Source organism: Monodon monoceros, unplaced genomic scaffold (assembly GCF_005190385.1).
Source record: "Monodon monoceros isolate NGI ecotype Baffin Bay Population unplaced genomic scaffold, NGI_Narwhal_1 Super_Scaffold_21, whole genome shotgun sequence".
NCBI classification, from domain to species: domain Eukaryota; kingdom Metazoa; phylum Chordata; class Mammalia; order Artiodactyla; family Monodontidae; genus Monodon; species Monodon monoceros.
Genome location: NW_021703778.1, coordinates 152,136,318 through 152,154,000, shown reverse-complemented (window position 1 = coordinate 152,154,000; position 17,683 = coordinate 152,136,318). Strand labels below are relative to the sequence as shown.

At 34.1% G+C, this 17,683-nt stretch overlaps 1 protein-coding gene across 2 annotated transcripts in view; it reads left to right on the top strand.

The window, feature by feature from the left end:
* The window catches only part of CEP128 (centrosomal protein 128), a 433,475-nt gene that overhangs the window by 191,766 nt on the left and 224,026 nt on the right, over positions 1-17,683 (top strand). For both annotated transcript variants that reach the window (XM_029239363.1, XM_029239364.1), the window contains one exon: positions 10,041-10,233. In XM_029239363.1, the coding sequence (XP_029095196.1) occupies positions 10,041-10,233 (193 nt within the window). The remainder of the gene's footprint in view (positions 1-10,040; positions 10,234-17,683) is intronic.

The window sequence follows — 17,683 nt, the reverse complement described above, 5'->3', positions numbered from 1 at the left end:
TTTTAGAGTTTTGGTGAAGGAAGCATAGTAGTTAAAAGCAGCAAAATTATTTGCTGATATTATTGCTAACTCTGTCAACTATAATCTTTTATTTGAATTTTCTGTTTTCCTTGGTTTTTAGCTTTGAGTCACTCCTTAGTGACTTTCGGTATATTATTCCAGTGAATCTCATTAGAGGATTCTTACAGATTAAAAAGATCATTTTGATTGTTTTACTAGATACTTCAAAATATTCCCACCTAGTTGCAAGCTGTCAACTAAGAAGGTAAAAAACTACCTTATTTAGAAATTCTTTCCCTATTTTGGCTTACTTAGCGATACTTGTTGATGTAGTTAAATAAATGAGCCTATTATGTAATCTGTAAGATGCTCTTGTGAGCGGTTAATAGAATGGTGTTTGCACTGTGATTAATAGCCTTGTCAGCAAATTATTGTTTGGAATTGGTAAAGTTATTCCTATACTGTGTTCCAAGCTGTTTCTCCAAGATACTTAATGAATGATAGATAACGGGTGTTTCTCTAACAGACTCTGATTCTCTTAATTGATTATTGGTGATTAAATTTCCATAAGTTAATTTGTTTCATAGGATTAATAATATATTCTGATACTTATTCAATTCATATCAAGCATCTAACTATAACCTATTTTTAATTTTGTATGGCAATGGAATAAAGGCTCAGTAGGAATTGACTGGAGCCATACGTCATACTGTATTAGTTTGCTAGGGCTGCCATAACAAAAGTGGGTAGCTTAAACAACAGGTATTTATTTTCTCACAGCTCTGGAGCCTAGAAGTCAAAGATCACGTTGCCAGGGTTGGTTTCTGGTGAGACTTCTCCTTGCCTTGTAGACGGCCACCTCTCATGTGGGGGTTGGCGGTATGGTTGGAAAAGTTGAAGGTTAGGAGTCAGAGAGTGTCTCTTCTTCTTATGACACTAGCCCTATAGGATTAGGGCCCTACCCTTATGGCCTCATTTAACGTTAATTACTTCCCTAAAGGCCCTGTGTCCAAATTCAGTCACACTGAGAGTTAGGGCTTTAACATATGATTTTGAGAGGGATGTAATTCAGTCCATAACACAGATCAAACCTGATTAATGCTTTGTTGCAAATAATTTTTTGTTATTGTTTGTTTTTATCAGAACCAGTAGGATTATTGTCATGACAAAACAGAATTGTTTTTTTATTATCATCTCTTAGCAACGGTAGTGAACACAGGCCAAAGACTGGGATGGAATAAGTAGGAAAGCATTATGAAAAAGAAATGTGAAGGTATTTTCTAAATTTGCCATTAAATCATTGGGAAAGAACAGATTAAACCAGATGATTGAAGCTGGTGATCTCCAGGGACTCATTTTGTTTGGACCACATGAGTTTAAAAAAATTGATTTGGTAATGAACATTTTAAAAAAATCAATTAAGTGTATTATTGCAACATGAAATTGTTTTCCTTTTGAGATATCAGAGGATCTGATAACACTAGGGTTTCATTCCATTGTGGTAGAAAACAGAGTTAAGAAGAAGAACCATGGACATGACACCACATTAGATGTGGTGCCCTTCTTGCCCTTCTTTTTTGTGGTTAAATTTTTATATTTGAAATTGATAATGTTCAGATCCTAAATGTGTTACTTTTGACTGTTCATTAAGCTTTCTTAATATAGTTAGCTATCGTTTGACATAATCACCATCATTTTCTGTTGATTCCCAATACGGAAGAAAAGTATTACTTGATGTTATCTTTAGGCTTGCACATTATTTTTTTTGAAGTCGATTGAAGAGAAGTGGATTTATCTCTTGTATCCATGCGTGGTTCAAAATGGTAAATAGTAACATAGTAGCCTGAACTGAACTTTTCAAGAAAAACAAAAGAGAACATGTTTTCTATGTACTTTTACAGATGTTTCCTATCTGGCACCTTTAGCATGTACATTTGATGTCTCTGATGTAAACCAATGAAATTAACTCCTATAATATTATCTAATAGGGACTTGGTCCTAGAACATGTTGGTCTTCCTGTAAATAAGAGGTTGAATAATCTGACTCCTTTTACTCTTTCCTCACAAGGATTTTTATGGTCAACTGTGAACCTCATACCTTTTATCAATCCATATTTGATTTTTTTAAGTGCATTCCTTCTGGTTAATCTGTTTCAGATTTCATCTTGCATGTATGTATTTCTTCTGTATGTCAAGGTTATTTCATTTACTTGTCTCCAACATACTAATACATCAATTTATATTCTAATACCTAGCCATCTGTGATAATATTAATTATCTGATTTTAGACTAATCCTGAGGGGATTAGTCTGAAAGCTGCTGTTTAAGACCATGCCTACATGGCATAGAGTTATCAGGGCTTTTGTATGTACATACTTTCAGCCCTTCTTCTTTGTGATTGTATTTTTTATAATTCAAATTGATAGTGTTCAGGTCCTAAATGTGTTACTTTTGAATATTAATTAAACTTTCTTAATATATTAAAACTAAAAGAACTTTGGATTTTTTCTGTTTTCAAGATACCATTCTCTTTTTCTATTTTATTACTTAGATGCAAGGTGCTATGTCTTTCCAAAAAAAATTAACAGCATCTAATTGTTCATTTAATTACATGTGTCAAGGCCTCATGATGTGCAAAACTAGCTGTAATGTGTGTGTGGGTGTGTGTGCGCATGCACGTATGTTGGTTGTTTTGGAAACTCCCTAGGAGATTTTAATCGAAGAATATTATTATCAAATTCTTGAAAAATGTGTTGAGGGTTTATTATATTAAATTCTTTAACATACAAGAATAAAGATGTGTGTATGTTTGAGGTGCCAAATAAACAGCAAAAAGACTTTGTTGAAAATATATCTTTTCCAGAAACTGTACATCTAACCTTTCCCTTATTTCCTTGCATCATACCAATAATAATATGATAGTCACTGGGGCTTTTCATTTTATTTATTTTTCTTGAGGAACTGGCAGAGATTGATGAGGTTAATAGAAGGTGTGGTCTACAGATTCAGATTGTAGTTTTAATATAGAAGCAGTGATAGCATAGGCTTTTCCTTATTTTTCCTAGTTAATATCAATTAATAAATTAATGACTTAAGTAGTAATGTTTTAGAATCATTTTCCAACTGACCTGTATCAAACTTACTGAATAATTGTCTAGAATAATTTTTATTATTTAGTGCATTGAATTCATTCTCATTTTGGAGATTGTAACTAACTGTACACACACACATATAGCCATACAACCTTAGTTAAAGAATTTTTTAAAAAAATGTAAATTGTAGCAGCAATAACCTAAAATGTGAGGGGGAAGAGAAGTAAAAGTGTAAAGTTTATGAATTCTATTGAAGTTAAGTTGTTATCAGTTTAAAATAGGGTGATACACATTTAAGATATTTTATGTAAGCCTCATGGTAACCACAAGGGGAAATCCTATAATAATTACATAAAACAACATGATAAAGAAGTCAAAGCCTACTGATACCAGAAGACAACAAAACACACACAAAAAAGACAGCAGGATAAGAATCAAAGAACAAGGAACCTACAAAACATCCAGGAAACAATTAACAAAATGACAATAGCAAGCCCTTACCTATCAATAATTACTTTAAATGTAAATGGATTAAATTCTCTAATTAAAAGACATAGAATAGCCAAATGGATAGGAAAAAACAAGATACAAAAATATGCTGCCTATTAAAGACTTACTTTAGCCTTAAAGGTACACATAGATTGAAAGTGAAGTGATGGAAAAAGACATTTCAGGCAAATGGTAACCCATCCCCCCCCCCAAAAAAAGAGAGAAAACGGAAAAAGCAAGGATAGCTCTAGTTATATCAGACAAAATAGACTGTAAACAAAAAATGATAAAAAGAGACAAAGAAGGTCATTATAATGGAATCAATACAAGAAGAGAGAACAATTGTAGATATGTGCCCAATGTTGGAGCACCTAAATATTTAAAGGAAAAACTAACATAGCTAAATGGAGAAATAAACAGTAACAAATATAGCAATATTGAGAATAAAATTTCGATATTTACACTCATCTTTTGCAGGTATAAAGGCATAATCACCATAAACAGTTTGGTGTTCATGCTTTCAGTCCTATTTTGATCTAATGGGCTGAGCTACAGTTATTTTTGACGAAAATGTATATTTTTAGATATACCTGTCCCTTCCTTTTGAGTCTTTGACATTGAGGATATCCACCTTGTTGTAGTATTTTCTTCCTTTGGGGTTCTATCGCCCCAGACTCTTGTATTTTCCTCCCAACTTTCTATCTACATCTCCATTTTATTTTGAAATTCTCTTGTGTTTATCTCTTCTAAACCCTCTTCTATTTTCTCTGTAGATATTCTTTATGAGCTATTTTATCTCTTCCTATGCCGTTAACTTCCTTTAGGCTGTTGATTCTTTAGTTTGTATCTCTTGGCCATATCTCTTGAGCTTTAGAGCTATATATATATAATTAGATATCCAATTAGTCATCTATGCTTCTGTATCTTTTGTTCCTAACAACTTCTATATGTTTCATCCTAATGTTAACTTCTTAACCCCTAAATCATTGCTTCTTCTAGGTTTCCTGTTTCAGTTTAAGCTAAAAATTGGCCATCAATACTGATTCCTTTCTCTTCCTTACCCCCCTCACATTTAAGACCAAATACGTACATTTTGGCTCAACCCTTACCATTTTCACTTGTTTGGAATATTGTAATAGCCTCCTGACTTCCAGCCTCCGATATTTGCTCCACTCTACATAGAGAGTATGCTTTCTAAAGAGCAGTCCAATTCACATCCTTGTCTCTCATATTGTGGTTAGATGGGGATGATGGTATATCCCTCACCCTCGCCGTGTTTTCTTCCTAAATGCATTAGTGGAATGTTATAGTAGAAAGTGCTCCTTTAATCTGGCAGAATTGGCCATGTTTTCTAAAGTGCTATGGAAGTTTTTTTCTCTTTTTCTATTTGCAATAGTATTTCAAGGTGGATATTGGGAAATGAAGCAGACTTAATTAAATTTCTGTAGTCATAATTGGAAGTTCACATCCTAATTTAAGTTGAGGACTTCCTGTATTTATCTAGTGACATATAGACAAGACAGAGGCCTAAAAATTGTATAGCAAGTACTAAAGCCAGGTCAGCCAGATCTCATCTCTGCAGGGAGGTTTAATTTTAGCTTTGTTGATCTATCCCCTTTTACTTTCCCCTTCCTTCCTCCCTCCCTCCCTCCCTTCCTTCCTCCCTCCCTCCCTTCCTCCCTCCCTTCCTTACTCCCTCCCTCCCTCCCTCTCTCTCTCTTTCTTTTGTTACATAACAGCTAAGTTGAGATATAATTCATGTACCATACATTTGACCTATTTAGTGTTACCATTCAGTAGTTTTTAGTATATTCACATAGATGTGCAGCCATCACTACATGAATTTTAGGACATTTTTATCACCCCAAAAAGACAATCTGGACTATTAGCCATCACATCCTTATCTGCCCATCCCACCCTCCCTGTAGCACTAGTCAACAAGTAATCTGCTTTCATCTCTATAGATTTGTCTGTTCTGGACATTTCCTATGCATGGAATCATAAAATATGCAATCCTTTATGATTGACTTCTTTCATTTAGCAGAATATTATCAAGGTTCATCTGTGTTGTAGTATGTATCATTACTTTACTTCTTCTTGCTAAATAACTGTCCATTGTATGGATATACCACATTCATTTACCAGTTGATGTTCATTTCTATTATTTTTATTTCTTGCCTGTCATGAATAGTGCTGCTATGAACATTTGAGTACAAGTTTTTTGCGTGAATGTGTGTTTTCATTTCTCATAGGTACATACCTAGGAGAGAATTGCTGAGTTATACGGTAATTATGTTTAAGCTTTTGAAGAAAGTCCAGATTGTTTTTCCAAGGTGACTACACCATTGTACATTCCTATTGTCAGTATATGAGAATTTAAATTTCTCTGTATATACACTAACAGTTGTTATCATCTGGGTTTTTTTTGATTATAGCTATCCTGCTGGATGTGAAATGGAATTCTATTGTGGTTTTGATTTGCATTTCCCTGATGGCTAGTGATGTTGAGCATCTTTTCATGTGGTTATTGGCCATTCATATATCTTCTTTGGAGAAATGTCTATTTTGATCTTTTGCTCAATTTGTTATCTTTTAATTTATTATTTGAGTTCTTTACGTATCCTAGATACAAGTCCTTTCTCAGATATGTGATCTATAAGTATTCTCTCCTGTTTAGTGAGTTGTCTTTTCACTTTGTTAATTGTGGCCATTGAAGCATAATATTTTACATTTTGATTAAGTTCAGCTTATCAGCTTTTTTCTTTGGTTGCTTGTGCTTTTGGTGTAATGTCTAAGAAATGATTGCCAAACCAAAGTCACAAAGACTTTTCCCTGTTTTCTTCTAGGAGTCTTATATTTTTATTTATTTATTTTTAAAATGTTTATTTAATTATTTATTTTATTTTGTAGCCGTATTTTTAGCAATTACATTTAGGTCTTTGATCCATTTTGAGTTAATTTTTTTTATGTAGTATGGGTTCAACTCTATTCTTTTACATGTGGTCTTTGATCCATTTTGAGTTAATTTTTTTATGTGGTATGAGGTATGGGTTCAACTCTATTCTTTTACATGTGGTCTTTGATCCATTTTGAGTTAATTTTTTTATGTGGTATGAGGTATGGGTTCAACTCTATTCTTTTACATGTGACTATTCAGATGTCCCAGCATCACTGGTTGAATAGACTATTCTTTCCTCATCAGATTGTTTTGGCACTCTTGTTGAAAGTCAGTTGACTGTATATGTATAGTTTTATTTTTGGACTCTCAATTCTATTTCATTGATCTATATGTCTATCCTATGCCAGTACCACACTGTTTTGATTACAGTAGCTCTGTAGTAAGCTTTGAAATGGGTGAGAGTGAGTCCTCCAACTTTGTTCTTATTTTTCAACACTTTATTTGGCTATTCTGGGTCCCTTGAATGTCCATATGAAATTTAGGATCAGCTTGTCAATTTCTCCAAAAAACCAGCTGGGATTTTGATTGCAATTGCATTGAATCTGTAGGATGTTTGGGGAGTATTTTTGTCTAAACTATATTAAGTCGTCTGATCTTTGTACATGGGATATGGTCCCATTTATTTAGGTATTTAAAAGTTTTTTTCAACAGTGTTTTGTAGAGTTATTTTTCTTTCAGATATTTTCAGAGTGTGTTTTGCAGTTCTTTTTAAAGGTGTATTATTAAGTATATTATCCTTTTGACGCTATTGTACATGCAGTTGACTTTTAACTTTATTTTTGGATTGATCATTCAAGTATATAGAGATACAATTTGATTTATGTATATTGACCTTATATACTACAACATTGCTGAACTATTTTATTCTAATATGTTTTTAGTGAAATCATTAGGATTTTCTTATACAGGGGCATGTTATCTGCAAAAAAGATGCAAATATGTTTACTTCTTTTTTTTAAATGTGGATATATTTTGTTACATTTTCTTGCAAAATTGCCCTGCCATGACCTCCTAATACAGTGTTGAATAGAAGTGGTGAGAGCAGATATTCTTTTCTTGTTTCTGATCTTAGGGAGAAAGCATTGTCTTTTTCCATTAAGTATGATAGTAGTTGTGGGGTTTTTATAAATGTCTTTTATCACGTTGAGAAAGTTCCCTTCTATTCCTAGTTTGTTGAGTGTCTCCATCGTGAATGGGTGTTGAATTTCATCATATGATTTCTCTGCACCTTTTGATATGATCATGTGGCTTTATGTCCCTAATTCTTACTAATATGGCATATTACATTAATTAATTTTCAGATATTAGTGCAGCCTTGCATTCTTGGGATAAATCCCACTTGATTATGCTGTAAAAACCTTTCTGTATGTTTCTGGATTCTGGTTGCTAGTATTTTGTTGAAGATTTTAAAAAATATCTATTCATAAGTTATATTCATAACTGAAGCATTGTAAACAATCTGGGGAAATTACAGTTGAGACTTCAGTGTTCTTAGCTTGCTTTGTCTGCAGTAGAGTGACCACCCTATTAGTGGAGAGTTGGTGGAGGAGGGAGTTCCCGGTATTTCTGTTGCAGTTACCAAGAATTTAGCTTGTGCAAATCAGAGCTGTGAAGATGAAAACTCCTAGTGGTCTGCCCTTCCTGTGAAATACCTACTATTATGATGTTTCTGCTCACAACATTTTTGACTCCAGAAGTTTGAGTTTTCCACATCAAGTAATTTTTCAATTTTTTGCATTCACCAACTGGGTGCCCTACAACCTAATTACAGCTCTGACACTAACTACCCAGAGTTAGTGCAGATCCTGCAGTTTAAGGTCTCAGTCCCACAAGACTCCCCCTCCCCCACCTTCAGATGCCAGTCACAGGTATTGAGTCCCTAGGTTGCCTACACTTCTATCTGAGCTGGCTTCAAATTGGGGTTCCCATAGTTCATTAATTTGCTATAATGGCTCACAGATTTCAGGGAAATACTTGACTTACTATTATTACTTTATTATAAAGGATGCATATGAACAGCCATATGAAGAGGTATATAGGGCAAGGTCCCAAAGGGTCCTTAGTACTGGAACTTCTGTCTCTGGAATTTTGGGTGCATCACCCTTTTGGCATGTGGATGTATTCACCAACCTGGAAGCTCATCCTATCTCATTGTTCAGGAGTCTTTATAGAGTTTAATCTTCAGTCCTCCCCTGCCTGTCCCCCATCCCCCTTCTTAGAGGTTGATGAGTAGGATTGTAAGTTTCAACTCTCTAATGATCAGCCCCTTACGGAGGCTATCTGGGGGCCCCACCCTACGCCACCTCATTAACATAAGCTCTGGTCTGATCAAAAGTGCTTTGTTATTAATAAATCATGCCTTTATAAGCATGATTTCCATTTTTCTTCACCCAACACATTATACATTTGTTACCTTACAATATAAGTGTATAATTTATCCATAATTTGACTAATGACAGCATTTTGTTCTATGTCACCATCTGTTAGACCTTCTGACCAAAGGAACTGCCTTTTTTTTCATTTCTGGGGATGTTTGAAAGCTGATGTATGTGGGGAGACCCCGGTCTAAGGGCCATATCCCAGTTCTGCTTCATCATAGGCTAATTCCATCACAGCTACTTTTAATATACTGGGGCATGTCCTAAGAACCTTCTAGACTTCTAGAGGCCTAGAACATTCTTGCTTATGGATTCATGCTATTCAGGGAAATTGTCCCTTTGCTTAATCTCATTTTCCCTTCTAGTTCATGACTTCCCCTATTTTGCTTCTTTGAGGTGAAGACTGTTTAGATTATTTAAAATCAACTAGAAATTGGATGATAGTCTCACTTGGGAAGGTCCTAAGACCCGACTGAAATTCTGTTCTATTGAAGGTGGAAGAAAGATTTCTTTCCTCATCCCTGTTTTAAATATCTAAGTATTAGAGTTGGTGAGGTTAGAGTCCATGGAAAAGAGAGTTGCTTTGATTGAATTTCCTAGTTTTAAATGTGGACAAATGCAGACTTTATCTGCCTCATGCCATACAGAATCTCTCTCTCTACCTGATTAGCTGGACCCTTGGGGATATGCATTTTTAGAAACAAAACTAGGAATTTTATCTTATTTTTTAATCTCTAAAATTCCCTTCATAACCAGTTCCTAGGTCTATTATGGGGTGTTTTGGATCTTCAAATGCTTGTACCAGACTGCTTTATATATCAAATTAGGGGGTTAATTGTATTACACCTGGAAGTTTAGGAGACCAAACTTTTCTGTAGTACTGCCTTTCCAAAGATGATAGAGTATACCAAATATTTTATAAAAATCCAAGGAAATCATTTCTGCACAAACTTTTAACTGATATAAACCATTATGCAAATTAAAACATTATGGGTATTTTAAAATTTTGCTTAAATTTGTTAGTTATTGTCTAAATTCAGATTATCATGACTTTCTCATGTTTTGGAATGCTACTGTTTTCTAGATTTTTTAAAAAATTAGATGTAACTGTCATATTTTTAGACTAAACTTCAATGGCTCTGTGAGGAACTGAGAGAGAGAGAAAACAGAGAGAAGAGTCTACGGCACCAGCTGATGTTGTGCAGACAACAACTCGGGAACATGACTGAAAACAAGGAGGCTGAGCTTCAGTGTCTCTTTGAACAGATAGAAAGACAGGAGCAGCTTCTGGAAGAAATACATCGGGAGAAGAGAGGTGTGTTAACTGCTCTTACTCTTTTATTTTTCTTTGTTTATATTTGTGGAGTCTTATGTTTGGGAAAAAAATTGTTTCTCTTGGCTCTGGTTTGAACTACAGAATTTCCAAATTCGTCTCCTTTCCTTGCCTCTTGTCTCCTTATCTTCATTTCTGGGTCTAGAAGAGAAAACTGTTTCTCCTTGAGAATTTCTCCTTCAGCTACTGTATCCCTCCTGTGTACATAGATAGCATTTGTGTCTGTTGTCCATTTGCAAGTGCTAATTTGCTAAGACATGCTTGTTCTTCCCTGGTAAAATGCCAAAATTTATATTTTACTTCAGTAAAATACCCATTAATTCATTCAACAGATATTTACTTTGTGTCTATTTTGTCTTCGGTACTATTATAGGTGCTAAGGATATTATCAGTAAATGAGAAAAAAAATCCTACTCTTCCTTTTTTTTTTTTTGGCTGCGTTGGGTGGCCTTCATTGCTGCGTGTGGGCTTTCTCCAGTTGCGGCGAGCAAGGGCTACTCTTCGTTGTGGTACGTGGGCTTCTCATTGCGGGGGCTTCTATTATTGCGGAGCACGGGCTCTAGGCGTGCAGGCTTCAGTTGTAGCACGCGGGCCCTAGACCACATGGGCTTCAGTAGTTGTGGTGCACGCACTTCAGTAGTTGTGGCGTGTGGACTCAGTAGCTGTGGCTCGCAGGCTCTAGAGCACAGGCTCAGTAGTTGTGACTCATGGGGTTAGTTGCTCCATGGCATGTGGGATATTCCTGGACCAGGGGTTGAACCTGTGTCCCCTGCATTGGCAGGCAGATTCTTAACCACTGCACCACCAGGAAAGTCCCAAAAATCCTACCCTCGTTTACCTTACATTATATTGAGTGGGGTGACAAAATAAATGTGATAAATAAGTAAATAATGTAATATATGAGGTTATAAGCACGTTGTTGAAAGCAGTAGAGTAAGGGAAGGAGAGTTTGGGAGAGCACGGCACAGGGTTTAATATGTAGGCAATACTTAACTTTAAAAGTTAGACAAGAGTCATGGAAAATTACCTTTCTGTTTGGTTCTACTAGGGATGGATATAATGGGAAGAAGAAAAATAGCATCAGTTATAGGAATCCTATGTGTATCTTATGTTGTGTTGGCCTTAGGCTTTTTTTTTAATATACAAATTTATTTATTTATGTATTTATTTTGGCTGTGTTGGGTCTTCATTGCTGCACGCAGGCTTTCTCTAGTTGTGGTGAGCAGGGGCTACTCATTGTTGTGGTGCATGGGCTTCTCATTGCAGTGGCTTCTTTTGTTGTGGCCACAGGCTTTAGGGCGTGCAGGCTTCAGTAGTTGCAGCATGCGGGCTCAGTAGTTGTGGCTTGTGGGCTCTAGAGCACAGGTTCAGTAGCTGTGGCTCACAGACTTTGTTGCCCCGCAGCATGTGGGATCTTCCCGGACCAGGGATTGAACTCGTGTCCCCTGCGTTGGCAGGTGGATTCTTAACCACTGCGCCACCAGGGAAATCCAAGGCTTTTTCTCTTGCTAAACTTTATTAAGAACCAGAAAGAGGAGTCATATAGTGTCCCACTAAGAAAAACTAAACATTAACATATGATAATTCTTTTTAAAATAATTTTTTTGTTTTTTATTTTAGTGGTCAGGATTATTCTCTCTACACATACCACTTAAAAATTGTTTATTACTGTCCTGCAGTGATTCTCAAATTTTGGTATCAGAATCACTTTACATTCTTAAAATTTTTCAGAACTCAAAGATCTTTTATTAATGTACATTGTGTATATCAATATCTATCATATTAAAAATTAAAACTGGGTATTTGAAAGTATTTATACCTTTAAAATAATAATTATAAATCCATTCATACTGACATAAAAATCAATGAAATTTAACTGTTTTTCAATACAAAAAAAATTAAAGAGTGACTTTGTTTTTTGAACGTTTGGAAATCTCTTTAATTGCTGTCTTAAAAGAAGATGGCTGCATTTTCAGTTTTGCTTCTTCATCTAATCTGTTGTTATATTACCTGTCATGTAATGCCTGAAGAAACTGCATTTTACATTCATGAGAAATTGAATGTGGAAAAGACAAGTAACATTTTAGTATTATAATTAAGGGGTCTTGGATGGTGCCCAAACACCCTTTGAGAATTGCTGGTCTAGTGCAATTGAAAGATGTAAATTGTGCCAATAGTAAAAGTTAGGGATGCCCTTTAATTTTTTTTTTAAAGACAGTACAGTAGAATCTGTTATGGAACTTATAGATAAAACACTATATGATCTCTATACATGTTATATGTCATAGCCTATCCACTAATTAACACTAGATTACAACCCCATTTTTCTTTTAGTAAATATTTATCAGTATTGGCACTGTGTAAGTCATTTCTTTGCATAAGGAATATGCAGTAGTCTATTATAAAATCATAAAACTGTCATTGGGGAGAAATGCAAAAGAACCACATATCTGTGCATTTAGATAATTATATCAAATGCCCAGCTTTTTCATAAAAGCTTCAGAAGGTGAGGTGTGAAGTTTGTAATCTCTCAAAGTGATTGCCTTTATTTCTATAGAGCACTTGAATTCTTTTATACATCTTAGAATCAGCTCGTCAATCTTAGAAAAGAACCTACTGGTGTTTTGATAGGGTTATGTTAAATGTATAGATTAATTTGAGAATGGACATCTTAATATTGATGATATTTTCCAATCTATGAACATGGTGTATCTATCCATTAATTTAGGTTGTCTTTAACTTTTCTCATGATGTTTTGTAATTTTCAGCAAACAGGTCTTGCACATCCTTTTTAGATTTATTCCTATTTTTTAAATTTATGATGTTATATAAAATAACTTTAAAATTTGAATTTCCAACATTCTTTTCTAGTAGGTATAAATACAATTGATTTTTTTGTATATTAAACTTGTATTTTGTAACCTTAAGCTCATTTATTAGTTGTAGTAGCTTTTAGTAGTTGTTGTTGTTTATTCCTTGCATTTAGAGTTTTCCTTGTACATGATCATGTCCTCTGCAAATAAGGACAGTTTTGCTTTCTTCTTTCTTTTCTTTTTCCCTTGTCTTAATCAACTGGTTGGAACCTTCAGTACGTATTAAACTAACCTTGTTTTCCTGGGATAAACTCCAATTTGTCAAAACGTATTTCTCCTTTTACATATGGCTGGATTTGATTTAGTGATAGTTTGTTAAGAATTTTTGCATCTGTGTGGGTGAGGAATATTGGTTTATAACTTCTTTTCTTGTAATGTCTTTATCAGATTTGAATGTTAGTATAACAGTGACTCTTAACATGAGTTGTTTATTTTTGGGAAACATTTGTGTAAAGTTTGTATTATTTCTTTGTAAATGTAGCATAAAATTCATCAATGAAATCTTCTGCGCCTGTAGTTTTTGTTTTGGGAAGGTTTTTAATTTTAAACCTGAATTCTTTAATGTATGGTTTTTCAGAATTTCTACTTCTTCTTGAGTCAGTTTTGCTACTGTGTGCCTTTTAAGATATTTTTCCATTTTATTGCAGTTGTCAAATTTATTGGCTTAAAGCTTTTTGTAATAACCCCTTTTTAATTCTTTTAGTTTCTGTAAGATCTGTGCTGATGTCTCTTATTATATTCCTGATATAGGTAATTTGTTTTCTCTTTTTTTCTTTATAAGTCTTGCTGAGGGTTTTATTACTATTTTTAAGGAAACAGCCTTCAAATTTAAATTTTTTTCTGTTGTTTGTCTTTTTAATGTTTTATTGATCTCTATTGTTATTTTTATTTCCTTTCTTTTACTTCCTTTTTGTAGCATTTGTTATTCTCCTGGATTCCCAAGTTGAAAATGTATTTTAATACTTCTCTTTCCTAATATAGTCGTTTAAAGTTATAAATTTCCATCTTAGCAATACTTCAAATGCATTCCACAAATTCTGGTATCTTGTCTTTTTATTATCACTTAGTCTGAATTAGAAAATATTTCCCTTGTGATTTCTTCTCTGACCTATGGGGTTTTTTTTGAAGTGTACTACTTAATTTCCAGTTATGTAGTTTTCTAGATATTTTATCATCAGTTTCTAAATTTAGTACCCTTGCAGTCATAAAACATACTCTTGATTCAATGATTTTGATCCTTTTCTGAGACTTGTTTTATGGCCCCAAATGTGGTCTATCTCAGTAAATTTTCCATGTGCACTTGAAAATGTTACGTTCTGAATTTATTGTGAAATGTTCTGTAAAAATCACTTATGCTAAATTGTTTCACACTGTTCTATGTCCCTGGTGATTCCTATATCCCTACTGATATTGTTAATTTCTTTTCTTGAAATTGTTTATTTCTATCAGTAACTGATAGAGGATTTTTAAAATATCCAGCTATTACTTTGTGTGTGTGATTTTTTTTTTCTCCAAATATTTTGAAACTCAGTTATTAGATCCCATCTTAGTACTGATTGTGGAAATGCATCTAGTTAGGAGCCTGTTGTAAGTCTCAGTAAAAGCAAAAGAGGGACTGACAGAGGACATTAGTAGTGGCAACAAATGCAAAAGATTTTGTGGAGGAATTAGTGCAGGATTGACCAGTGTAGGTGAATGAGAGAGAAGAGAGAAGACTCACAGGTCTTAGTGGTTTTGCCATTGGGAGAAATAGCAAAGTTGGGAAGGAGGAGCTGATTTGGTGGGAGAACAAGAGGGATCCTGTTTTTATCTATTCCTTAAAATCATAAAAAAAGGTCTCAGGAAGACCCAAACTTCTGTGACAGAGAGATGATATGGTAATTTCTTGCCTTATGGGTATAAGATGTATTAGGTGTAAGATGTTTTAGGTGCTACCTGGTGATTCAGAAATAATGAGAACTTAATATGGGTAATGAAGACCAAGCAAAGGCTGTTGTAGTTGCCTACTTACAAATGTATCTATTAGGAAGTAGGATGAAATAAATATGTTATTAGAAATATAAGCACCATGTTCCTGGTGAAAAGGGGAGTACTGATTACTTCTGTTAAGGCCCATATGGGGAGGTTTTTTGTAGGACATGTCTTTTAATTTACATGGTGAAAAATGCAGCAGGATTTCTATAAGAAAGAGGAGGAGGAAAACTTCTCTCCAGGGGTTGTCTGCATAGTGATCTCTTCTTGCATATTTCAGCATTTGTTTACAATGGTATACACAGAAGAGGTGGAGGACAGCCAAACTGATGATTAAATTTAGATATTTCTGAAGTATCAAAGTTAATTGTTGTAGAAATTTATATTTGATTCCCTTCACTATCTTACGAACTTGTCTGTTAGGTAGAACAATGTTAACCTATTTATAAGTGAAACATGACAGAAAAATATCCAGTGAATATTCTATTCATTGGAATAACCATTCTCTGCACTAATATTCTTAGTTTGATTTAGTGTCATATTAACTGACATGTGCCAGGTTAACCTAGGCCCATGTACAAGGAGTTTCTATCAGTGAGTGCTGCCAGATTTGTAGATCTGAGCTGTTTTATGTTTCCTGGGCTATTTTAGGCCTGTAGGTTGGAGCTGGAATGTTCCAGAAGGAGAGGAAACCTATTGAGAAGTTAATGTCTTGGACCTCTTAGAAGTTTAGTAGTTATTGACTTAGAATTTCTTTTTCTTTTTTTTTTTTTTAATTGGGGTATAGTTGTTTTACAGTGTTGTGTTAGTTTCTACTGTACAGCGAAGTGGAGTTCCCTGTACTATACAGCGGGTTCTCATTAGTTATCTTTGACTTAGAAATTCTTCATTGTTATGAAACAATATTTGACGATCATGCAGCTTATATAAATGTTAGTCATTGTCTAGTCTAATAACAAGGAAAACCAATTTTTTCTATTGCCTATTGGAGTATAATTAAAAATTCTAAATTAAGGGATAATCTCTAAGTGCCATGTAATTTATTTGGATTCTGGTTATTTTAGCACTTTATTTTACATTTCACCGGTTTGTTCGGAAGTTTAGTGATCTTGATCATTAGAGATAATGAAAGATTATTTTAATTGATTGAGGAAATTATTTGAACTCATTAAACTATTATTTTGTTTAATGTGAAATTATGTCTTCCCTCATGTATTTTCAGGCTTTCTTCATAATTATTTTCAAAAACCAATTGAAAAACAGTGGGTTTTTAAAAAATTATGTCCACTATTTGAGTCAAATCAGAATTTCATTTTAATCTTAATCTGTGTTTTTGCTTATATATGTTTCATTACAATAATTTTACTTCTCATGTGTTTAGTGTTATGATTTAAAATCTAGCCAGGGCAAAGGTCAACAGGGATTGAAATTAAACTCAATTGGCTAAATGTTCCTAGGACCAGCATTGAATAAATTAATGATATGCCTGGAGCTCCTGATAACCAGATCTATGCAGGTGTCAACTTTGAATTATATAATCAACATTCACATTGTTAGTGAGTAAATTGACAATAGAAAGTTATGGCTAATTATTCTTTAGTTAGGTATAAGTATCTCCACCCACCTGCCCATGTGGGTAATGAGCCTGATGCTTGTACTACTTCTATCGGCTAAACTTAATTTTGGAGACAAACATTTTCAATATTTTAAGTAATATAGTCCGTTAGCAACAGTGAAGTATTGATTGAATGGAGAGTTCAGATATTTAAAGTTTACATTTTTCCTCTCCTAAATTATTGGGTGTATTTCTGTATTCTGGAAAATCCATAAATGTTAAATATACTATACAAATGAATTCTTAGATTTTCTTCTTTGATCCTTTTATAGATTATTTGTATTATTTTCTGCTGTTTCATACGACAGCAAAGCTGGTCTACTTAAATTTGAATCATGAGCATATTCAGGGAGAAAAATAAGATAAAGTTGCATGTGCTAAAATGATTTGATGTGAGTTTTTAGGTTAGTAATTAGCTTTTATTAAATTCAAAGCATATCTTTGCTGTGTTTGAGCTCTTTTAAGCTAACGCTTCTTTTCTATTTTTGTTCTGTATATATTCGTTATCGATTGTAGTAGGCAGAATAATACCAGCTCACCTCCCCCAAAGATGTCTACATCCTAATCCCCAGAACCTTTTAATATGTTACATTATATGCCAAAAGAGATTTTGTAGCTATATTCATATAAGGGTTTAGAGGAGATGAAATTGTCCTGGATTATCTATTTAGGCCTACTGTAATCATAAGCATTCTTAGAAGTGAAAGCGGAAGCAGAAAAGGGAGTCACATGATTCGATGTGAGAAAGACTCAATGTACCATTCATTGATGGCCTTGAAGATAGAGGAAGTTGACCAAAGCCAAGGAATGTGGCTGGTCTCTAAGAAGCTAGAAAAGTTAAGGAAATTGATTCTTCTCTGGAACCTCTAGAAAGGAATGCAACCTTGCTGACACCACGATTTTAGCCCAGTGAGACCCGTACAGGACTTCTAATGTACAGAGTTGTAACATCATAAATTTGCATTGTTCTAAT